The following is a 23,418-nucleotide window of genomic DNA, read 5'->3' as shown; positions in this document are numbered from 1 at the left end:
TTCCAAACGCCAGATCTGAATGAGGGTGGGGGAGGTTCAATTTGCCATGTTGCAAGGAGAGCTTAACTTCTGTCTCGCTAGCTTGCCCTGCGCTCAGTGAATCTGCGTTCGACTACTCCGTCTAGGCCGCACTATCGAGCGCAGATCCACTGAGCGCTCAACACAGACAGCATCGTCAGAAGAAAATAAACTAAAAATTTTGTATTGTTCGATACATATGCGTACCGAACCGATAGCACTGTATTGAACGGTTCAATGTCGATACGAGTATCGTTGCACCCCTATTGTTTAGCTTTATGTACAAAAAGGTGGTGTCCCTAGTGAAGGATCTGTCAACCAGGCCGAGCAGCTGCATCCAAACCTTACCTCACCAAGTACAAGAAGGAAGAAGGAACTTCAGCACACCAAGACATTTTGGACAATTTCACGCTTCCAACTTTGTGGGCACAATTTGGGGATGGCTCCTTCCTGTTCCAACATGATTGTGGACCACTGCACAAAGCAAGGTCCATAAAGACATTAATGAGCGAGATAGGAGGAACTTGACTATTCTGTACCAGACAGAACCCCTTTGGGAGGAATTAGTCTGGAGACTCTGGGCCAGGCCTTCTCACCCAATGTCAGCGTCTGACCTCATAGATGTGCTTCTGAAGAATGGTCAAAAATTCCCATAAACGCCTAAACGTTGTGGAAAGCCTTCCCAGAAGAATTAAAGCTGTTATAGCTGCAAAAGGTGGACCAACATTATATTGAACACTATGGATTAAGAGTGGGATGTCACTCAAGTTCATATGCGTGTGAAGGCAGACAAGTGAGTACTTTTGGCAATCTAGTGTTGCTAGTCTCATACTGTAATCCTTATTTTCCACTTTTGATGCTACCGTTCTGACCCAAATCAGTCCATGACATTCTTCTTCCACCACACCACCCTGCCCTCACTCTCTTCTTCACATCTTTTAGGCTTTGTCCATTTCACTGCACAGTGAAAGACAAGCACTTAAACTCTTGCCTTCACCACCTCTGCTCCTTGCATCGTAACCCTTCCACCGTCCTCTCTCTCTCTCTCATTCACAAACGTATTCTTCCTCGGATCTGCTGAATTTCATTGCTCCAGTCTTCTTTCCAAAGCGTACCTCTGCCTCTCCAGCTTCCCCTCAACCTGCTCTGTCAGTACAAACCATGTGCTCTTCAGATATAGTCCACAGAGAGTCTGAGCTCGTCCATCAACGTGTCCATTGCTGTTGCCAAGAGGGGAGCCCAGGCTGTCAAATGTGCGCCATTTCCCATGTAAGATATGACCCCAAGCAACACTAACAGTGTACAGCCTTGGAAACAGCTCAGTGTGATTTGATTTAGATGCAGAATGCTTATCTGTCCCCTTTTTCCGTGCTTACCTGTCAATAAGGTTTAAGGTAATATTTGCCATGCTAACTCTTGCATGCTGTTTAACAGAGCTTCTACTTTGCTAGAGACCCTTCCCTATTGCACAGGTGGTCAAATATGAACTTTCAAGCTCATTAGAACTGCACAAACTCTATTTTTGCCTTCATATACTTTATTTCATGCATGTTTGCAAGTTTCAATAAACACTTCACTTATTTCCCATTTTCCAAACAAAATATAGAGAGATAGGAGGAGGCTCCAGGCTTTTGCACAACACTGTATGTTGCTTAAAAAAAACAAACAACAAAAAAACTTCATGGTGACTCCATTTTTCATATGCAGTTTCCACCATATGTAAATTTTTTTCTGGGGCTGCCACTGGCTCATACATTGAAGTCCTCCTTCTGCTCGGAGGGTTACAGCCAGGTCTTGAACACACTGCAAAAATAGTCCACTTTTACAGACATGTCGAGCCAATAAAGTAAAAAAGGGGTATTTTTTGCAGTGTGTTCTAGTGAACAGGGCGGGGAGAGAGAAGGAGGAGGAGGCTGTCCTTCGCTGGTGTGTGTCTGCGTGCATGTGAGAGAGAGCGAGAGGAGTCAGCTGGTCGAAAAGTGCGGAGTGAGCGGTGCATGCATGCGTGTGTTTGCATGTGTGCGAGCGCGGGTGAGCGAGCGTTACTTGTGTGAGCGTTGTACGTGTGCAAGGAAAGCACCTCGGGGTGGGGTGGGGAGGGGGGAACAAGGTGAAGACAACAGAGTGGAGCCTGGGGGGGTGGAGGTAAGGGGGGGAAAGCAGTTTGTGCGGACATCCAGACGAGGATAGCCGGAGCGCACCGGGTGCTTCTCCGTCCTGGACACGATTTTGCCTTTTCATTACCGTAAGCGCTTTGCATACTTGTTTGGGAACTAATATCTCTCATCAGGACTGCATATCGTTAAACTCAGTATCAGCCGGTCTATACATACTTACTGGTCATGCGCCGGGACGCAAAGGAGCTTTAGAGATGATGTAAACTCAATTTATGAGCTACCTTGTTGGTAGAAAAAAGGTATTTAATGACAGTTATTGCTGTGCTGTGAGAGGCAAAGTCATTATGTAACTCTTTAAATTTGCCACACTACTCTAAGTGATCAGATTCTTCGCTTTTATGGAGATGACTGTAAAGTTGTCATATATTTATTTTTTAATATTAGAAACACGCGTTGGCTGTAGTGGTGATAGTGAAGGAGGGGATTCAATCTTTCAGCTCACAGCTGTCATATCACCTCATAACACAGTCAGACTCAGATGCTCCATCAGTGCCTAAAGCTATTGTACCTCCTCCCTCTTCCACTAATTCCGATTTTGAACTGGGACAAGAGTTATCTGAAGCATCAGCATGGTAGGGAACTGCTTCCCCAGAGAGCATAAGCTAGGTGTGTGTGTGTGTGTGTGTGTGTGTGTGTGTGTGTGTGTGTGTGTGTGTGTGTGTGTGTGTGTGTGTGTGTGTGTGTGTGTGTTAATGGGCTGTCATAAAGCTCCAAGCTGTGCCTTAATGTAGGTTTAATCTTTGTATGCTGTTAAACTTCCTTCCTTCTTATCTTATGCACAAAGTAGACTTCATGTCTGTTTGGGTCTCAGGTAATATTAAGGAGTTTTGTGAGTGTGTGCTCTTCATAAGACAACAGACCGTGAGTGTAGCTAAAAATCTGAATCCTTATGCACTTGGAAAGAAGTGGTAGTAGTAGTGGGTGTGTTAAACACACTCACACACGTGTGACATTATTAAGTTGCTCCCTGCCCTGTTTAATTTCTCCAGATCTCCCCATATGACCAGCGAAGCTGAATTGTTCCCTCTCTCCACAGGAGGAATCACAAATGTCAGGAAATGTCAAGCACACAGAGCTCTGTCTTTGGCACTTTCAGGCTTATTAATTTGCACGTACGACGGCGGCACTTGCCCTTTTGGCCAGGACTTTGGTTGCTGCAAACAGCCTGTGCAATAACATGTAATATATTAAGAAAAAAAAGTGTGCAGTTATCAGGAACGCAGAGGCTGCACTGCAACGTATGCCTCTGACAGAAGAGCAAACCTAAAGATAGCAGAGCCCCAGTGGAAACAGTAATTAGTGGGGTGAAGAGAGAGGGAGGAGAGGAGAGAGGAGGAGGAGGAGGAGGATATTGTTTGAACCATCTGATATCTGTTATATAATGACCTGTACAATGGAGACATGCTGGGAGAGAAAGTGAAGAGGAATCGTCAAAGAGTGAGAGGAGCTATTTAGTGAGAGAGAGAGAGGCAGCTCTGTGTGTGTTTTCAGCAGATTGGGTTTGCTGAACCTTTGTTGGAAACAGTATCAGTTGCAGCAGTTCCCTAAAAAATGTGTATGTGGGCTGCATAACATCATTTCTCTCTTTGAGGAAGCTTATTATTTTTCCTTGAGCTCACAGATGAATCCAGTCTGTGAGCTGGGCATCTCTAATATGTTATTGCAGCTTTCCGTGAAATTGGACAGGCAGATAGGAGTTAAAGAGGATCAGCGATTAGATTTCAACAGTGATCTGGGACTTCCACCAGCAGGCGAGCTAAGACGATGAAACAAGTTTAAGACAGAAATCTGATTCCAAAGTGACATTACACGGGCTTATAATGAGCCTGTTTATCTTCATATGAATGTGACTGCAAGGAGTTTTTGGTATGTAAATGCAAGTAAGAGTTTTTTTCTTTCTAAATGCTGCAGACAAATAAACAGAAGACTAAGTGCTGAACAGCTTGAGATGTATTTTTGTGTGTGTGTATGTCTGTGCTTGCGAGTCCTCTTTCCAAACACACACATGCGCGCAACTTCCTGCTGCTTACTCACAGCAGATAATGCAGTGGAAATAGACGACTCCTAGACGACACACACACAGGTGGTGGAGAGTGGTCATGTGTTGCTCACTCGGAGAGGAGAAATTCTTATTTAGTTCTAAGCCACTGGCTTTGTGAAGGAACTGTGTGTGTATTGTATACAATGACTGTGTTTACACTGTGTGTGCACATGTTCAACTGTGCATGCACACTAAGTCGCACAGACAAGCTTTGCTGTTTAGGTGAGAAGGAGGTGCAGGACTTTTGTCTTTAGAAAATTGATACCAGTTGTGCAAAGTTGTTGTGTAATGTATAGCACAAAATCCCAGATCCACCTTTAGTAGTTAGTGAAATTTGTTAATTAAAACTTCATTTTAACCCTGTGGGGGTTTTTTTCTTACTGACTTTTCTCTGTGATTTTAGTGCTGTTCTTCATTCAGTCTGTTTCTTTTTTGTGCAGAGTGCTGGTGAGACCAGAGGGTTATTCCCTGCAGAGGGAACGCTGAAGGAACATCATGGCATTAGCGGGATGCCCTGACTACTTCTTACGTCATTCGAACTACCAGGTAAACATTTAATGTGCCAGCTGTATGTGGGTTTGTTGGTAGAACGGGAATAAAAGTAATGTTAAACTGGAGTTAGTTTTCACGTAACAGAGAATCAACTTTAGGACTAAGTGACACTTGCTGGTTGATGAAGAATTCTTAATTTTTGTGTAATTTTAGACAAATTTTGGTATAATCTTGGACCGAACAAAAAATTTTTTATTTTACTTTTATGAGTTTGCCTGTTTGACATGGTGCACATTTACCATCATGCTTTTAGAAGATGGTGCTGTCCTGTGTGCATGCTAACACTAAAGGCCTCGGTATACCAGTTACGTTGGTTGTTTCATGCAGTGTGCACTAGGGGACATTGCTTACCTAGCGCACTGGTTGGTGGCTAGCGTTGGTTGGTAGCTAATGTTGGTTGGTAGCTAGCGTTGGTTGGTAGCTAGCGTTGGTTGGTAACTAGCGTTGGTTGGTAGCTAGCATTGGTTGGTAGCTAGCGTTGGTTGGTGGCTCGCGTTGGTTGGTAGCTAATGTTGGTTGGTCGCTTTGTCCACTAGGCAACATCACCTAACAGTCACTTATATTTATTCCTGTTTTTAAGGCCTTGGTCGCTGCTGCGATACAATAAGTGTCGCCACTAAGACAATACTGCCACATCAGCGCTGTTATAGGAGGAGAAGTCAAAGCCGGGAAAAACAAACCCATTGCCAAGTGGGGTTTTTTCACCAAGTATTTCCCATGTCTCATGTTTTCAAATTGTTGTAATAGCGCCCTCTGTATAATCTTTGACTATTAAAATGGCCGTAAAAACCAACATGATCATGCACTGGTGTCTTCAGCCCAGCTGCAGCAGCACAAAGTTTGCAGTTGGCTAACTGCTGTGCTAGAAATAAGTTGGAGACTAAAATGTTATCAAAACGGATACAAATAATAGAAAAGATTGATATTCTCCGAGTAGTAAATAAAAAATATGACATTATTATTTTATAATATTGTCAAGAGACTAGCAAACAGTTGCCTATTCATATATAACAGATAGTTAAATTATCATTTGTTTGAAATTTGTGTTGCTGCTCCAAGAATAATTGCAGTTGTTCAGTTCTCCGACTTCCTAGTAAGCTAGCCACCTTTGAATGCACTCTGGTGCTGAGTGCTTAGCAGTAACGATGAGCAAAGCTTTTTTTGTGGAAACCAGCTGCTGTACTGAATATGTCAACTGGATAACCAAGATAAACATTAACAGATGAAACCACCGAAATATTGATTATGAGGCAAGACCAAGGTTAAAGTTTAGCAGTGGGCTAAAGTTTGCTTGCCTCAAAGTGAGCGAATCCCAGCTTAGTTTGGTGAAATATGGCATTGGTGCAACACGACAGACCTGGTTCCACTGTCCAACTCCTGCAGAATGAGCCCTTTGTTTCTCAGCTTGGATTTTCTCCTTTCCAACCCTCCAGTAACCTAAAGAATTTGGCTAAAGAGCTTCATGGAGGTCTATAAATAGAGTGCTGAGCAAACAACAATAACAAGTTTGGGCTTTGTTGTGTGACAGGCCTAAAAGCACTGGATTGATGGTATGATGTCTTGCTGGGACCCATGGAATGATGGAGGTGATGTAGTCTCCGCTGTCTTTTTTTTCTCTTAGTGGAGGGACAAAAATCTTGCTCACCCAAACTGTGGGACTGCTGAGCCCCTGCTGAGCTGACATTAAGTTGGACTGGTTCACGTTAGCTTCCAGGAAAGAGTTTTGCCCCAGTAAGGCTGCAGTGAATAGTGAATTGAATCCCCATCGAAAAACAACATTCCTCCACCCTGCATGTAGCAGAGAAAAACCAAAGTTTGATAGTTTGATGGAGAGAAGTGGGTTACAACATTGCTCTGTTTGTGTTGGTCTGTGTGTATGTTGCTCATGTAAAGCTGCCAGTTGTCATGAAACAGCATGGCACACATGGAGTCTCTGCGCGGCAATGACTTTATGCTCAGTGTTTAGAGATAAGGAGCAAATAAGCCCCTTTTCTTTGTACTTACATAACACTATACTTAATGGTGGACATGTTTGGGAATTTGGGCAGCAAAGTCTTATGTGTGTTCCTGTGTCTCGCACTCTTACTGAGAGCGTTGGACCTGTGCCAGGGAGGTCTCAGATTAAACGGGCAGCGACCCTTGCTTTCCCTTTTTTTTCTTATGGATGTATTTGTAAATGTGCACGCACATGCTCTCCACAGACCAAGAGACCACTGTCCACAGTCTCAAAGCTCTGCTGAGTTATGACTTTAACTGCTAAGAGCGGAAAGAATGAAGCGTTTAACCTCTGCTCCTCTCCTTCAGCGTCAGCATTGATACCATTTGTTCCTAAACATGTCTGTTCTGCCCGACAGTTTGTGTCTCTATAATCTCAGACGTCAGGTAAGTGGTTATGTGCGAGCATGGTGACGGGCACGCTCAGTTGTGTTTGTGCTTTCGAGGAAGCGCAGCCTTTAAAGCACTTTGTTGAAGTGCCTTGATGTCAGTGCTTTGGGCAATGGAGTGAAAGGGGAGCTCGCTATTTATGAAGGCGATGTCAAGAGAAGTTACAGGATGTCTGTCCAAAAGCAACCCCAGTATGTCAAGCTGATGGAAACTGTAGAGCCACAGCATTCGTTCAGTGAGATATAGCTTTAATGCTCCAAAACCCAGGACAAGAAATCACTCAAATCTTGGAAAACTGCTCTTCAATATTTAATGCTAGTTTCTGGCCCAGAGACATTCTGGAAATCAGCGTAATGCGACAGCGAGACGGAGAATCAAAGCATCGTTTTGAGAAAAAGAATGTGCAGCCAACACCGCTACCTCCAACGTAGCAAATCTTTCAAAGATGGTTTTAGCACAGATTTTTGTTAATGCATATAGAAGTATTTTGGCTAAGTCGGATGAGATTGTATGCTTTGTCAAAGATACAAAAGCTTCCCATCAGTAGACCGGAAGTATTTATAGTGGCACCATTAAGAAATTATAATTTTCCGTTAAGAACTAAAGTCAACTTCTAGTCTTAGGCTCTGGATCCACACACAGAAATTGCAGGTATTGCCCCACAAAAAAACAAAAAGATGTGCTTCTACTGCACATAAAACAAAGATGAACATTGTCCACAGTGGCTTCAGTGTTTACTTCCATATTACACAGTGCTGTGTTGTTGTGGTTGCTTTGGGCAAGCCAGTCATTTTAGGGTCATGATGAGAGTTACAGTGCTGTGAATAAGCATCTGACGCCATTCATTTCTTTATATTTTGCTTCCAATGAGACAGATTTTCTTTTAATATGTTAAAAAGGGGATAGCTTGTGGGGATAGGTTGTGGGGATAGGTTGATTGGATAATCCAAATTGTCACTAGGTGTGAATGAATGTGAATGCGAATAGTTGTCTGTCCCTGTGTGTTGGCCCTGCGACAGACTGGCGACCTGTCCAGGGTGTACCCCGCCTCTCGCCCTATGACAGCTGGGATAGGCTCCAGCGCCCCCCGCGACCCTGAAAAGGATAAGCGGAAGCGAATGGATGGATGGATGTTAAAAAGGTTTTGAGCAGTTCTCTAGGCTTTCAAAGTTTTCTTTGGACATTGGCTGCTTTTTCATTAATTTTCATTCCATTTCAGATTATTTTATATGTGTCATTCAAACATAAAAAGGTATCTCACTCAGACAACGTAGCAGCTGTTCACCAAAATCTCATCAGAAATGATCTTGGTGGCTATCAGTGGGGAGAAAAGCTATGTGTTAAACACAGTGGAGGCACAGTAATGAATTGGGGGCTGCATTTAGGTCAGCTGTGTTGAGGATGTTAGCCAACTTAGTGCAATTATAAACGCAGAAAGGTAATATGCAAAACCATCTGTCAGCAGCTTTATTTTTCAAAAAGACAATGATCCCAAACACACTGCTAATGTAGTAAAAGCATACCGGGATAGAAAAACACACACACAGAGGACCAGTATCAGTCATGGACTAGCCCAAATCTCAACATTACTGAAACAGTGTCGGCTCATCTGGACAGAAAACAGAACAAAAGGTAGGCAAGATCTAAAGGAAAGATTTAAATGTCCTTCATGAAGAACTATTCCTGAAGACTAGTTAAAGAAGACAAGAAAGCTTTCCTAAGAGGGTTCAGACTGTGTTGAAGAAGGAAAGCAGTTACACCAAGACTTTTGCACAGTACTGTATTAATAACCTTTGGTCCTCCGTGCCCCCTGATCAGACTTATGCCTGCCCATAAATGCAAAGCCACAATGCTAAAAAGGCTCTGTAACTGTAATAAACTTCTATGGAAAAATACTAAGATGAACATTCAAAGTAATTCAGTGTAAATGAGATTTGTTAAACGATGCTGTGTGTTGTGAAACAGAAAACACACGACTGCAGGAATGACTCACAAGCCGTAAAACTACAAGAAGAAAGCCTCCCTTCATGTACTGTGCCACTCAGTATGCCCTTAAGACTAGTTATATGAAGAATGCTGTTTTGTTTGCTATAACTATTGTGCAAAACAGTCCACATCTGGTAAATGATTTTAGCGGGAAATCAGTGCCTCTTTCTAAGAAACGGGTTCATGTCTTTCAAAATTGGCTTTTTCTACTCATATAACCACCCAGGTGACGGCTGATGTAGCATCACTACTCGATTTAGAGTTCATGGTGAGTTTTTTATGGGGAATGTGGCCATTAAAGCTGACCCTTTTGCTGCAAGAGCGCTGCAAAGGAAAGGGTAATTATCCCTACGTTTGCTTGTAGCTATATGTTAACACTGCTGCTACTGATAGCTCTTTAAAGACCTGGAACATCGTCCTGCCTCCAATTCCAAACAGTGTATACCCTTGTGCCTGGGAAAGCCCAGACTCTGAACAGTGCCGAGAGAAGATTGATTAGTATGATTGCAGTGAGTAAATCACTTGATCACTTGATATCATCAGATTAAAAACATTCACTTATAAATTCTCTGCGTACTTTTTCCAGCTTTTCATTTTAGCTTTAGGTATCAAGTTTTGCTGTTTATGGAGATATTCTGTCTTTATAGGTGTGGTGATAAAGTTTTTCCATCTGTCTTAAAGGAGTAGCATCCCTGATTTGCTTTTGTGTTCAGGGTTTGGTGTGAAAATTAAGATTAGGTCCATTAAAAGGGGTTACAGCTAGCACTTAGCTTAGCACAAACACTGAGCACTGGATTAAAGAGGTGGTCTGGCTGAAAACTTACCTACCGGTGTATTTAAAGGATATTAAATAATATTTTCATAATGTTTTCTTAAGATATATATTAAAAATTGAGGTGGATATCCACATAATCATGGAAGGTTTTACTCTCGTTGTGCTAACGTAGCCTAGCTTACCACTAGACTATTTGTTTTGGAAGGTTTTAAAGAAAGAGCCACAAGTAGATCTGCTAGTAGTTAAGATGCAAATAAAAGGTCATCTCAGCTAATTTGGTAAAAGTCTCACTTTCTGTAGATTTGGAGTAATGCCTGGTGTTGTGCAGTATGTATGTATTTGATATATATGTGTATATATTTATGGGTGTTTAGCAGCTTGTAAGTTATTGTGCCTCAGTCTTAGCTATAGCCTGGCCTGCAGACTTTCTCTTTCAGCCCATAGGCCCTGCAGCCAAGTTGCCTTCCTTGGAAAGCTTTTGGCTGATGCTGCTTCTCAGAGCTATAAATCTTACTCTGGGCATTTATGGATGTTTTCGAAGCACCGAGGGGAGCTGCGAGTGTGTGTGTATGTGCATGCATGCGGACTGAGACCTCTGGCCACGAGCAGTTCCTGGAAGCAACGCTTCCGCGTTCTTCTTTTTCCTGGAAAAGAGAAGATTGAAAATTTCATTGGCTTTTTTCCCTCTCTTTCTCCTCTGCAGCTTTCTTGCCTTGAGGCTGCTTCAAATTAGACAATGTGTGAAGAACTTGGCAGGATGTGTGCGTGTATCTTCAGACGTGTGAAATTGTATAAGTGGGCTGGGACTGGTGGGTTTTTTTGGGCGGATTTTTTTTTTCTAAAAATTATTGAATTGATTGATAATCTTTTTTTTCATGAAATACATTGAGGTTTAGTTAATTAGTGAGTTTCACAAATTTAAAATAAAGCTCAGTATACCTGATACAGGGAGAGAGTGTGCATAAAGGAAAGGTCAGAGGGGTCAGAAAGCCACAGTGACAAAGTGTCACCGGGCTCTGAATGCCTGACTTGGCATTCCTCGACAGCAGAGGCCTGAACCCACCCTTTGCCCGACCATTTGAACTCTGTGAAAATGACACGCTGTCTTCCCGTTTTACTAAAATATCTGACATCTTAAACACATTGCATGAGGCTTTTTTTAACCACGTGCTCAAAATTGTTCTTTTTTTTATGTTTTTTTATGTCCTTTACTTTTTTTTTGGGACAGGAAAGGATGGACCGCACTTCCACTCGCAGGCCTGACGAGCTTATTGTTCCTGGCTTTCAGCGCTCAGCCAGTCAGAATTTGCCACATCACCATGGTAACTCTTCTCTCTTCTCCTTCTTGAACCTATGTTGGATTTATTAAAAAAAATTGGAACATTTAGGTTGGATTATAATAACTGGTTATTACCATTGGTCTTTTCTGGTATGTCCTGAGTGATTAATGAAATCCTTCCATCTATATTTCTTTTGTCATTTCCTTTCTTCATACCTTTCTTTATGGGATCAAAACCAACTTATCGGCCTCTTAACACTCTTCCTGTCTTCCTAGAAATCCCCCCCTCCTGCTCTATCTCCATCTCCATCTAGGACACTGTCTCCCTCCATCACTACATGCTATGCTCTCCAGATGGAGAGATTATTGACAAATTTTAAACTCTCCCCTCCCTCTACCACTGCTCGGCACTATTTTGAACCCTTCCCTTCCCCACAGTGCCTCAGTATTAAATCTGCCCCCATTATATTTCCAGAATTTCATTCACACTTCCAGGAAAATCTTGGGAATTCTTGGCTAGTGGTTATCCTGTGGATTAGCTTTTTTTTTCTTTTGGTTTGGTGATTTATTGGACTGGCTTCACTTCTGCTGCTTGTTGGTCATGCTCGTGTATTGTAAACATGGTTTCACAATAAGTGAATGGGTGCTTTCATAGGTCTATAGGTCAAACAGTTCAGGGCAGAAGGGAGTTCATAGAAAGTAAGACATAGGTCTGTGGGTCAGGGTTGTAGATAGTAGGAGGTCAGCAGGTTCATACTCTATTCAGGCAGTGATGCCACTGGAGTGATCAGCCGTTTGCCACTATCACACACTAGACGGTAAAACAGCACTTCCAGAATCTTTTCTTGTTGTTAGTGATAGCTTGTAAAGTGTAACTGCTACAACTAAATATGGGGTCAAGATCATGCAAATGTAAATGCATTGGCACAATAGACGCAAGAATCTCTCAGTCTGTGCACAACTTTTTATAGTAACTCAACAAACCAACAAGGAACAAGTCTCCACAAGGAACCATTGAAATGATGCTTCTAGTTTCTGGAGCTTTTCTCTGTTTTGTTTTTTAAGTTAAACATTTACCAAGTTGAATTCTCAAGTACAACAATAAAAATAAAGCAAAACTGGCCTGCAAAAATTTATGGACATGGCCCAATAATCAGTATATGCATCCATTTCCCAAACCCAGCTGATAACATGCAGATAAATAGTCAGCCCCTCAGTTATGTAATATATGATCATATATTTTGTACACAAAATAATAGAATGTTCAAACAAATTGGTTTGTTTACACAGGGTGAACCTGTTCTAAACAGTGAAAAGTACACAGTGCCTATTCTGGTATTCTATGGCAAATCAATCAAGCTCCTCGGTGCTGGGCAGTGAGCACAGGGTCCACTAGGATTCTCAGGTCACCCTCATGAAGTCAGTTTCTGGTTGTTTGGTCAGAGACAGTCACACCAGTGACCTGCTGGAGGTCATTCTGTAGCTCTCGCAGTGCTTATCCTGTTCCTCCTTCCAAAAAGAAACAGATAGCAGTCCTCCTGATAGTTTAACGGCCTTTGACGGCCCTGTCCACTTCTCCCAGAGTAACTGCTTGTCTCCTGGAATCTCCTCCATGCTCTTGAGACTGTACTTGGAGATACAGCAAACTTCTGGCAATGGTACGTGTTGATGTGCCATTTTGGACAAGCTGGACTACCTGTGCATCCTCTCTACGCTCCACGTATCGCCTCATGCTACCAGTAATGACGCTGACCGTAGCTAAATACAAAACTACTGAAAACCAGCCAGAAAAGATGTGGAGGGAAAAAATGTCAGTGGCCTCCACCTGTAAAACTATTCCTGATTTAAAACCACTGAAACTGATTAACGACTCCCTCTGCCACTTGACTGACCGAATCAGTGTCCCAGAAGTTTAACTAATTTGATGCTATACATATAAAAATGTTTCTTTGTATTTTCAGCAGTGTACTTACCTCTCTTGATATCTGTCTATATAATTCACAGGGCTCTATGTAGTACTAGAAAAACTAAGTACATGATTTAGGAGCTTGCAGAAGCACCTTTAGTAGTAATAACTTAATAATCATTTTCCGTAAGACTTGCTAGAGACTATCAGTCTCATACATTATCATTCCAACTTTGCATCAATCCACTGAGGTTTGCAGGCATTCGTTTGTGCACAGTTCTCTTGAGGTCCCACCACTATTCTGCTGTAGGTTCCAGTTTCCAGCCAGCTTTAGCTGACAGTCAAATAGCCTCATATTTGTCACTAGAATACTTTGGTATAAAGAGGATGTGTCCAGGTCTGTAGGTGCCAAACAAACCCAAATCATCACACTTCCACTACCGTGCTTGACAGTTTGGTATGAGGTATTTGTGCTGTATGCTCTCTATCCGGTGTTATTCCAAATATGGTTCTAGAAGTCGTGGTTTGTTCAGATGAAAGCATGCAAACGCAAGCTGTGCTGCCATGTTCTCTTTAGAGAGAAGAGGTTTTCTCCTGGAATCCCTTCCAAATAAATTATACTTGTTTAGTCTTCCTCTAATTGTACTTTAATCATAAAATTTAACATTTAACATGCCAAATGAAGTCTAGCACCAAATCACAACAACAGTCGCCTCAAGGCGTTTTATATTGTAAGGTAGAGCCTACAATAATACATACAGAGAAAAACCCAACAATCAATGAGCAACTATGAGCAAGCACTTTGGCGACAGTGGGAAGGAAAAACTCCCTTTTAACAGGAAGAAACCAGGCTCAGGGAGGGGCGGGGCCATCTGCTGTAAACCAGCTGAGGAGAGAGAAGGAAGACAGGATAAAGACATGCTGTGGAAGAGAGCCAGAGATTAATAACAAGTACGATTTAATGCAGAGAGGTCTGTTAACTGAAAAGGAAAAACTCAGTGCATCATGGGAGTCCCCCAGTAGCCTACGCCTATTGCAGCATAACTAATGGAGGATTCAGAGTAGGGCTGCTTGATTATGGCAAAAATGATAATCACGATTATTTTCACTGAAATTGAGATCTCGATTATTTGACGATATTTATTTAACAATAACAATGTATTGAATAATGACTTTAAAGATTGTCAAAAAATAATATAAAATAGTGTGCAAATACTGATAACAGTGCAAATGTTTGCAATATAAAAAATAAATGAAAAATGTAAACATCTATGTTTAGTGAACTTTGCAGTGTTGCTCTGTGGTGCAGCTACGACACCGTAGCAAAGTTTACACACTATGTCTACTTGATCCACGTCTGACTCCGCGAACCCATAATGTTTCCACACCACTGAAGATTTTTTACCTCTCTTTTCAACCAACGGCAGTCACTCTCCTCTCCAAATAACTTCTGCTTAGTTTTCCGAGCTTCCCTCGGGTCCTCTTAATCAGCGGTCCCCAACCCCCGGGCCTCGGATCGGTACCGGTCCGTGAGTCATTTGGTAATTCAGGGTCACCTGGTCCAGCCCTAACTATATGCTTTAGCAAAAAGGAAAGTTTCAAGCCTAATCTTAAAAGTAGCGATGGTGATTAAAGGGGAATGATGTTCAGTAATCAGGTTAGCAACACTTGGCTGCTACTTACCCTCTTTTCCTTGGGGGCAGTAGGGATGTACTTAGTTTATTAAAGGACTGTATATAGTTTATCTGATAAAATGTTGTGCAGGACAACACTTCACTTCACTGAAAAGGCAAGAGTCAAAGTCACCCATCTCCAGTTTCATTCTGGCTTTGGTTGGTAGCTGAACCTTACCTCAGCCTCACTGATGGATGTGCTGTATTTTTAGATCATGACTGGCTCAGATTACATGCCCTCCATTTATGCTAGATGTGGGGTTTTTTTCTTACAATCTGATGACATGTTGTCATCTGCATGTAAGCCCACCAATTAACAGTAGATTTAATATTTTGTTCATAATTTTCTTTTATCTGATTTATGTGCTGTCCTCCGGTCCTGCAGCTGAGTAATAAGCAGATTTCTGCTGATAGCTTGAGGCTTTCACAGCAGGAACACTCATTGTCACGATAGAAAATCATTCATTTTATGCACCTGTAGTTACACACTAAAGTAACTTTGAGAGTGTTTGTGCCTCCAACAATGCAAAATGTAAATGCACTGACAACATAAATGCTTTTTAAATAAAAAACAGCAGCAGCAAGAAAAACCTACTGAGAAAGTACCAACGCAAAAAGGATGCTAAATATAACCCCTGTGTTTTTGTTGCATAAAAAGAACTCCGTTGCGCTTTGCCCTTGAAAATCTGAACATTCAGCTCTCTTCGCTGACCTCTAGACTGCTGTCAGAGATCGATGATTGCAGGTTGTCGTGGCCAGGGACAGAGAGCACTCATTCAGTATATTTTGGGATCTTACAGGACTGAACTGGCCACGTTTGTATGGTAGGTTTTGTCATCAGATGCTAGCCAGACGGCTGGAGCGAGTCATCTACATTCCAAGTTATAGTTAGCGGAGGAGACGGAGAAGACCTTTTCATTCTATATGTCCTCTGGGTTCCCTGTCCATAGCCAGCAGTGCCGTGTGGGCCAAGCCACAGGGGGAGGGGGAGGAATGCCAATGATACCATCATTATCCTCTTAAAGTGGCACTGGGATACTTTTTTTTTTTGTAAAAGTTCTCTTTTAGCAGCAAGAACAAAACCTTTCAAACTCACAATAATTAGGATGATGAAGAATCTTCCTGTGAGCAACTTTAAATATTATTGCAAGTGTTGTTTGCCATTGCATTGATGCACATTAGCAGTTGAGAGAAAAATAGACTAAATGTTAAGTTTTAGCATCCTACCAAACGTACAACACTGTGCAAAAGTCTTGAGCCACCCTCATTTCTTTGTATTTTGCTAGTAAAATGGGAAGTAGCTGCAGCCATTTAGAGAAATGCATGTAAACAGATGGAAATACAACATATAAGATGAAAACAGAGTTTGTACATTTCTTAGCTTTAAAGTCAATATTTGTTATTACCGCGTTTATTCTTCAACAAAGGCTGAACTCTCTTGTAATTTCTTTAAGTAGTCTTCTGGAATAGTTCTTCAGACTTCTTGAAGGACTTCCAAAGCTCTTTTTTGGATGTTGGCTGCCTTTTGTTCTGTTTTCTGTCTAGATGAACCCACACTGCTTCAGTAATGTTGTGGTTTAGGCTTGTGAGACCAACCTATGGGTTGATACATTGGTATTGTGTGTTTTTCTATCCAAGTGTGCGTTTACTGCACTGGCAGTGAAGGCTTTGCTAATCAGACAAAAAAAATCTGTGTCGAGATCTGATGGTACTTTTCTGTGTTCATCGTTTCATCATCGTGTTGCATTCAATACAAAATGTCGCCCCAAACCATGACAGAGCCTCCACTATGTTTCATAGATGGATATGAACACTCACTGTTTGTTATACCTCAGACTTTTCTCCCCATTTTACTTCCTAAGCAATGGTTTCTTTAAAGCCATCCGTCCACTGAGACCATTTCTGATGAGGCTCCAGGGAATAATAAATGGATTAACTGAAGGGCCAGATGTATCTGTCAGGTCTTGGCTGGACTTGTCCTGCTTCTTAAGGACACAACTTTTACTAAAAATCACAAAGTAGCGTAACTTTTATTATGCTATGGAAGGAAAAACACAGGCATTAGTAATGAGACGAATGACAACACCTCTCGCTTTTACTTCTGTAAGCAGATCATGAGTCCACATTATGTTACATCTTTATATAACAGCCATGACTGTCTCTCCTCATGCGTGGTCTTGTTCTTTTCCTAGAACATCTTTTGCACACACAGCCCCCCCCACCCCACCCCACCCAAGCAACCATGTCCCACTCATGAACCCCAGCATCACATGACCCAATGTCCCAGACTGTGCTCTGTGTTTGTGTGTGCGCGTGACATGCATAACTCTTTATAACCTAAGATGAGCGACTCCTGTTGTTTTTGGTGCAGCAGCTTTTCCCCCCTGCTCTCACTGTGGATGTTCACAGTGTTTGTGTACATTCGGTGCACTGCTGCGTTTCCTTTTAAATTTCTCCTCTTTAATTAGACGCACATGTACATCAGCACTGCAGAGTGCACATAGTGTCCTGTCCTCATTCCTGTGTGTCTGTTTTGATGTCCTACTTTGTCCCAGTCATTTGGCCACCATGTGCCATGAACAGGCCTGGTTAACGTTCCCAGAGTGCTGTAATTTCGTCTGAGAGGAATGTCAAGAATTCTGTGTGTGGTGTTGGGGTGGGACTCACGGAGGACCAAAGGCCTTTAGACACACATACACACACATAGCGAAACACATTGAGACCACAGTTGTGAGGACGTTTAACAGAGCTTATGTAAAAAGTTGATTCACTAGAGAGATTTCTCTCCCGCTAGCAGGCTTTTCCCCCACAAGCTGACAGTGCACATTTACTTTTTAGAAAGTTAAGAGTAGAAAAATCTATTGCTGCGAGGTTGGAAAACGGTTAGTAATGACTGCCATACACAGGATTATCTCCATCTGTCCCCAGAGGGCATTTCATTTTGCATTATAGAGTGCTGCAAGAAGTGAACCAATTCATCATCAGAAAGCACCCCATGAACAGCATCAAAGCCTTGAGGGAAGCCCAAAGTGGGGCTTGCAAATCCAGGCCTGGCTTTAGCTAATTAATAACAGTTTACGGTAAAAGATCGGCGTCGACATCTGACCTGCACGACCAGGGGCCCATTCACTCTGGTTTGCTTTGGTTAGTCGTTTGGTCTGTGGGCGATTGCTGGTTCGAAACTGCTGCTGGCTGCCAGGAAGGCTTGTCAGCCCCTTGAATGACAGTTTACACACAGTTAGGCCAAAGGCAAGCCAGGGAGGTGGTGTACTACACAGGAATTGAATGAAATCCAAGCCAAAGAGGAATCCAACACAAGGAAGAATGATACTTCACATCAGGGCTGTGCTTTCTCTCACTCTCTCTGTCTGCTGCCATGCTTGATAATTCAGGGCCGTGATGTTTTTCTGGCAATATTTTTATTGCTTAAATTGCTGCTCTATCAAAGTGCCATTGAGATTTCAGTGTCATTGTCTCAGTATGTACTGTAGACATGATACAAAGGTTATGAGCTGTTTGCTCAAAGTAAAACTAGTGCCCAGTCTGTGTTTAATTGCAGACATAGATAAAGAAAAGGTTCACTGACACAATTGTCTCTCTAATCAGACTTTATTGGTTCCTCTTTTTTTTCTTTCTTTTTTTTACATCTTATAATGAGTCTTTTATTTCAACTGCTGAGCCTGCCGAGGCGGGAAAACTGTGTAGATAGGTGTGGGAACATGTTTTAATAGGGTTAGTTGGGCATGTGAGTTGAAAGTATAAGTTGGCAATTCTCGTCCTCCGGAAGCATTCTTGCATCGGGATTCTGTTTGATGAAACTTCTAACTCCTTGGCTACCTTTTCTCTTGCTGGTTTAGCTGAGATACTCGGCAGGGATGCCTCCAGAATTTTTTCATAGTGGTGGCCAGAGATGGGCAGTAACGCGTTACTTACTGTAATCTGATTACTTTTTTCAAGTAACGAGTAAAGTAAGGGATTACTATTGCAAAAACGGTAATTAGATTACCGTTACTTTCCCGTAGGAACGCTGCGTTACTGCGTTACTAAAACCATGATTTTTTTTGCGAGAATGTCTCATGACAGTGACGTAAGCAAGTGCGACGTTCATGACAACAGCTGTGTGCAGATCAACAATGGATCACATATCAAGTACGGGAGAGAGTTTGAGCGTGCAGCGTTTAAAGCGTGGAAGTACTGACCTTACTTTGAATTTGATTCCATAAAAAGTGACAAAAACATTAGTGTCCGTTGTGCGTGGGAAGAAAACTTTTTACAGCGAAAAAAAACCCCAAACTTCCAAGAAAGCACCGAGTAGCTACGAGTTAATGGGAAACTCACAGAGAAACTCGCGGATTTTTCCACTGACCGCGGCACACCTGCACCAGGGTAAACCTCCGCCTACCCCACTCCTGCTTTACAGGTGAAAATAGAGCAACAGGACCTCTGAGTCTTTGATGTTATTTATTTTCTGCTGTGTTTTACTTGCATCTATTTGAAAGACTGAGTGTAAACACAAAAAATATTTTATTTTATGTGCTGGAATGTGCAGAAAATAGGTTTAAATGTTAAACTAATTTATTCAAGTCAGAGAATGTTGCATATAATTAAATTTTTGCTTGATGCATAAAGTTAAAAGATTAAAACTGATAAAACAATTTTTAAAAAGAGACTTTTCCATTTGATTACATTTTGTATGATGGATTATGCAGAAAAAGTAGAATTGGGCTGAAAGATCTATCGCTTTATCACCTCTTCAGGTTGTAAATCGTGTTTTTAAAAAGTAACTAAGTAACTAAGAAATTAATTACTTTTGAAAATAAGTATATAATCAGTAAAGTAACGGGATTACTTTTTGGGGGAAGTAATCAGTAATTAGTTACTGATTACTTTTTTCAAGTAACTTGACCAACACTGGTGGTGGCCATATGAGGGGCCACTAAAAATATTAGGATGGCAGAATTTCCAGTTTTATTATGCTGTTGTCAAATATAGGTTAAAAATAAAAGAAATATGGCAATAAAATAAAATAAAATAAAATAAAAATGTTTGTAATAGAATGTGAAAAATAACTTTTTTTAAATTTCTATTTTAGGTTGTAGTCCTGCCATCCAGCAGGGGGCGCTGCAGCATTGTCACCCTTTCTTTTCTTTACTGTCCTGCTTGTGATTCCACAGCTGTGTTTTCTTCATCACTAACTTTGGTTGCTGTAGTGTTAAACTACACTGGGATGATTTTGATGACTGTCAGCTGCTTGTAGATGCAATGCATCACTGTTGCTCATTTCATTCTCCCTTTGCTCATCCCGCTGTCCACCTGCATCCGCAGATGATGACGTGGATCTGGAGCAGCTCGTGAATGACATGAACTCCTCTATGGAGAGTGTGTACTCCACACAGACGGACACGGCGGTTCTTCTAAACAACGGCCACGCCCCTCACCACCACCATCAGGTGCACTCTTCCTACCTGGGACACAGCCGTCGCCACACCCCAGCCCTGCCCTCTTCTTCCCCCTCCAGAGAAAGGCTGAGACACTCTCAACCCATGCACATCAGAGCTGTCAGGTAAATGCTCGTAACCTGGGCCTCTACATTGATCGCACTGGTTTATGTTCAAGATAAAGATAAAAAGATCGCGCTGCTACACCTGCAGAAATAAAGATATGAATAAAAGATAACGCAGCACTGCCAGCGAAAGAACACTCTGCTATTATATATCTGTCTGTCTGTGCCATTCTTGTAAACATGCTATCTCAGGAACACCTTGGACGAGTGATGACGTTTCATATCCAAAAGGTCAAAGGTCAGCTTCACCGTGAAATCACAGTTTTCTGCAGAAACCCTTTTTTTTCTGGCCACTATTAAAGGCCATGATCAGGAACAGAAGGGGAGAGTGTGACCATGAATTAACTTCTGGTAACTCTGTAGTTGCAGTGATATTATATATTGCTTTTTTGTGTTGCCACATTTAAGATGTGTGTTGAACTTCTCTGTGGGTTTAATCAGAATCAGCTTTCCTGGCCACAGCATGTGTATACATACAAGAAAACTGACTGCTTCTAATCACTGTCAGTGAACCTACGCACTAATGAAATAGAAGTTCAACAAAATAAGTCATAAATTAAAAAAACAAAACATCAACAACATAGACATCAAAGGTCCGAAGCACAAACATCATCCACCGTCCTTACACCCTCAACTGAGATGATGAGCATTTTTCATTTTATGGATCTAAACTGCAGTCTGACTGCTTGTCCCACACCGTTTGCTCATGTTTTTACAAATCTGGCAGGTGCACCATGTGATCAGGCAACCGATCTGTCTCCAGTGTTCCCTCACTCTATTTCAGTTCCATCTCACCAGACCTTCAGATAGAGTAGACTCAATAAACACTTACACAGATTAACTGCACTCATACAGCGTGTTATTTCATTCACTTTAAGCCCTTTGGCACCCTCACATTGCCAGTTAACCTAAGATTCTTGTCTTTGGAATATGGGAGAAACATCCCGGCTGACCAGGACATTCATACCCAGAACCTGCTTGCTGTGAGGAGACAGTGCTGACCACTGCACCGCTGTGTTAAACAAGAGAGTGCGATACTCTGTAAAAATCATATTTATTGCGTTCTCCAGCGTTTTAATGTTACTGTAACTGTATTTTGGGGTCGTCAGGGTATCTGTTTCCACAATTTCCAAAGAGTGGGACATAAATATGTACAAACCTAGAAATATTACAAATGTAATAGTTGGAAGCCGACAGATGATGAGAGGTTTAATGTAATTGACCGACGTTGACGTTAATAACAGCCGATAAGTTAAAATTACACACGTAAAGAAGAGACGACACCCTTCAACCATGTTACGAGTGTTGATGTTGCATATTTTACTCACCAGAGGGCACTGCAGTTTCCTTTTTGGCCACATGGCACAAACAAAAATGAGCTGATCCAAGCAGAGTCAGAGTAAACAAGGTAATAAAGGAGTACACATAACAAATGTGTCTATTGAAAGAGATTAAAGGACTAGCATTAGCTAAAGGTAGTCACTTGCTTACATTAATCCCTGCCTGTCCAAGGTGCTTTGCAACCCACCCCCATCCCAGGTCCTTCAGTTCAAGCTGTTTTTGCTTTTTCTGACCATCTCCATTGTTATTGTCAGCAGCTCTTGCAGTTCTTGCTACTGCTCTCTCTTCCTCAGGCTTTCGAGGCAAGTGGACAACGGGGTAGGTCAGGCCCATGCAATGGAAACTCTACTGTATATAAATTACTGCAGATCTAATAAAGAGGCCCGACAGAGCTATAAGTCTATGCAATTTAATATTTTAACCATCTTCATGCAGAATAAAGGTTATAATGTGTTGAACATACTTGCACAATGAGTGTAAAGCAAGCTTGGAAACACAACAATTTAAAAGAAACGTGCAATAATTGGCAGCAAGTCTGAGCATTTGAGCATGATAAAGTTATTTTAAAGAGAAATGCTTGTTGTTTATTAAGACAGAAGTGGATTAATATCTAGGCCAGAGGCCGTCCAGTGGTCAGTGAGCACCGACTGTCTTCTTGCCCTTTTCCTCCACTGTTGACTCTGAACTTTAACAGAATATCCAGATCAGTGTGCCCTGTTTGAAAGTGTCATTATTCAGAGTGACACTGAACAGAGTGAGCCTGGGACAGCTTCTGCTAATCTGTGTGAATAAATTACAGTAGCTAGAATTTAAACTTTTTAAAAAGTTTAGTGGTCCAGTCAGAGTTCAGATTAACTTTTAAGCTGAAACCATGTTGATTTGTATTCCTTATTATACCCAAATGACACCCATAATCATGTGTGTATATATATCCTCCAGTGTTAGTCTCTCACTGGTAACCTGAGGCAGTGTCATGAATGTGTGTCTCCCTCTGCAGGAACCTGCAGGAAGAGCACCAGCTGCGTCCAGCCTCGCTGCCAGCCATCCCCAACCCTTTCCCTGAGCTCTGCAGCCTAACTGGATCCCCTATTCTGAGCCCCATACAGACCTCTGACAACCATGTAAGTTCACCTACACACACGCCACGTGCACCAGCACGCAATCACTGAAAATGGTACAGCTGATTTGGTAGAGGCACAAGCGGTCAAGGGATTGGCTACATTTTTGTTGCCCATGTTAATTCGATCTTGCATTTGTGTTAGTGTGTGTTTTCAAACCAGCTGACTGGCCTGTTATGTGCGGGTCAGAGCAGCATGTGTTGACTTTGGCTGCGCACATCCTTTATCCATTACACAACAACTCAGCCGGGGTTATCTGGCAGTACATGTGTGTTATTGTGGAATCATCATCAATCACATTTACACACGCATGCAGACATGTGACGGACATGTTTTGCTGTGGAAGAACGAGGTGAGCCGCGTCTCCAGGATGCTGCGGACAGAGTGCAGACTTCCCGTGGCAGAGCCAGGAATACGGCTGGGAACATCTGCAGGTCGGATCTCTCTGAACCTTCTGAATCCGTCTGCTGGCTCCGGCAAGACAGGCGCCCTTTTCCGGTTCACACGCTTCAACCTCGGCTCCTAGCGTCACTTCGAGAGAGTGTGTGTGTGTGTGTGTGTGTGTGTGTGTGTGTGTGTGTGTGTGTGTGTGTGTGTGTGTGTG

General features: G+C 42.1%; 1 protein-coding gene across 2 annotated transcripts in view; it reads left to right on the top strand.

Annotated features, from left to right (window-relative positions):
- The first annotated feature begins 1,983 nt into the window (after nucleotides 1–1,983).
- Nucleotides 1,984–23,418, top strand: part of LOC102216069 (growth factor receptor-bound protein 10-like) — a 49,765-nt gene continuing 28,330 nt past the window's right edge. Inside the window, exons 1-5 of one of the 2 annotated variants that reach the window (XM_005745494.1) lie at nucleotides 1,984–2,263; nucleotides 4,677–4,782; nucleotides 11,163–11,256; nucleotides 20,118–20,355; nucleotides 22,694–22,817. In XM_005745494.1, coding sequence (XP_005745551.1) covers nucleotides 4,732–4,782; nucleotides 11,163–11,256; nucleotides 20,118–20,355; nucleotides 22,694–22,817 — 507 coding nt within the window. In that variant the 5' untranslated portion in view covers nucleotides 1,984–2,263; nucleotides 4,677–4,731. The remainder of the gene's footprint in view (nucleotides 2,264–4,676; nucleotides 4,783–11,162; nucleotides 11,257–20,117; nucleotides 20,356–22,693; nucleotides 22,818–23,418) is intronic. The other variant, XM_005745495.1, reaches the window with a different exon arrangement.

The sequence above is a fragment of the Pundamilia nyererei genome, unplaced genomic scaffold (genome assembly GCF_000239375.1).
Source record: "Pundamilia nyererei isolate P.nyererei 1_Seehausen unplaced genomic scaffold, PunNye1.0 scaffold00159, whole genome shotgun sequence".
Lineage (NCBI taxonomy): Eukaryota > Metazoa > Chordata > Actinopteri > Cichliformes > Cichlidae > Pundamilia > Pundamilia nyererei.
This window is presented reverse-complemented; position numbering and strand designations above follow the sequence as displayed.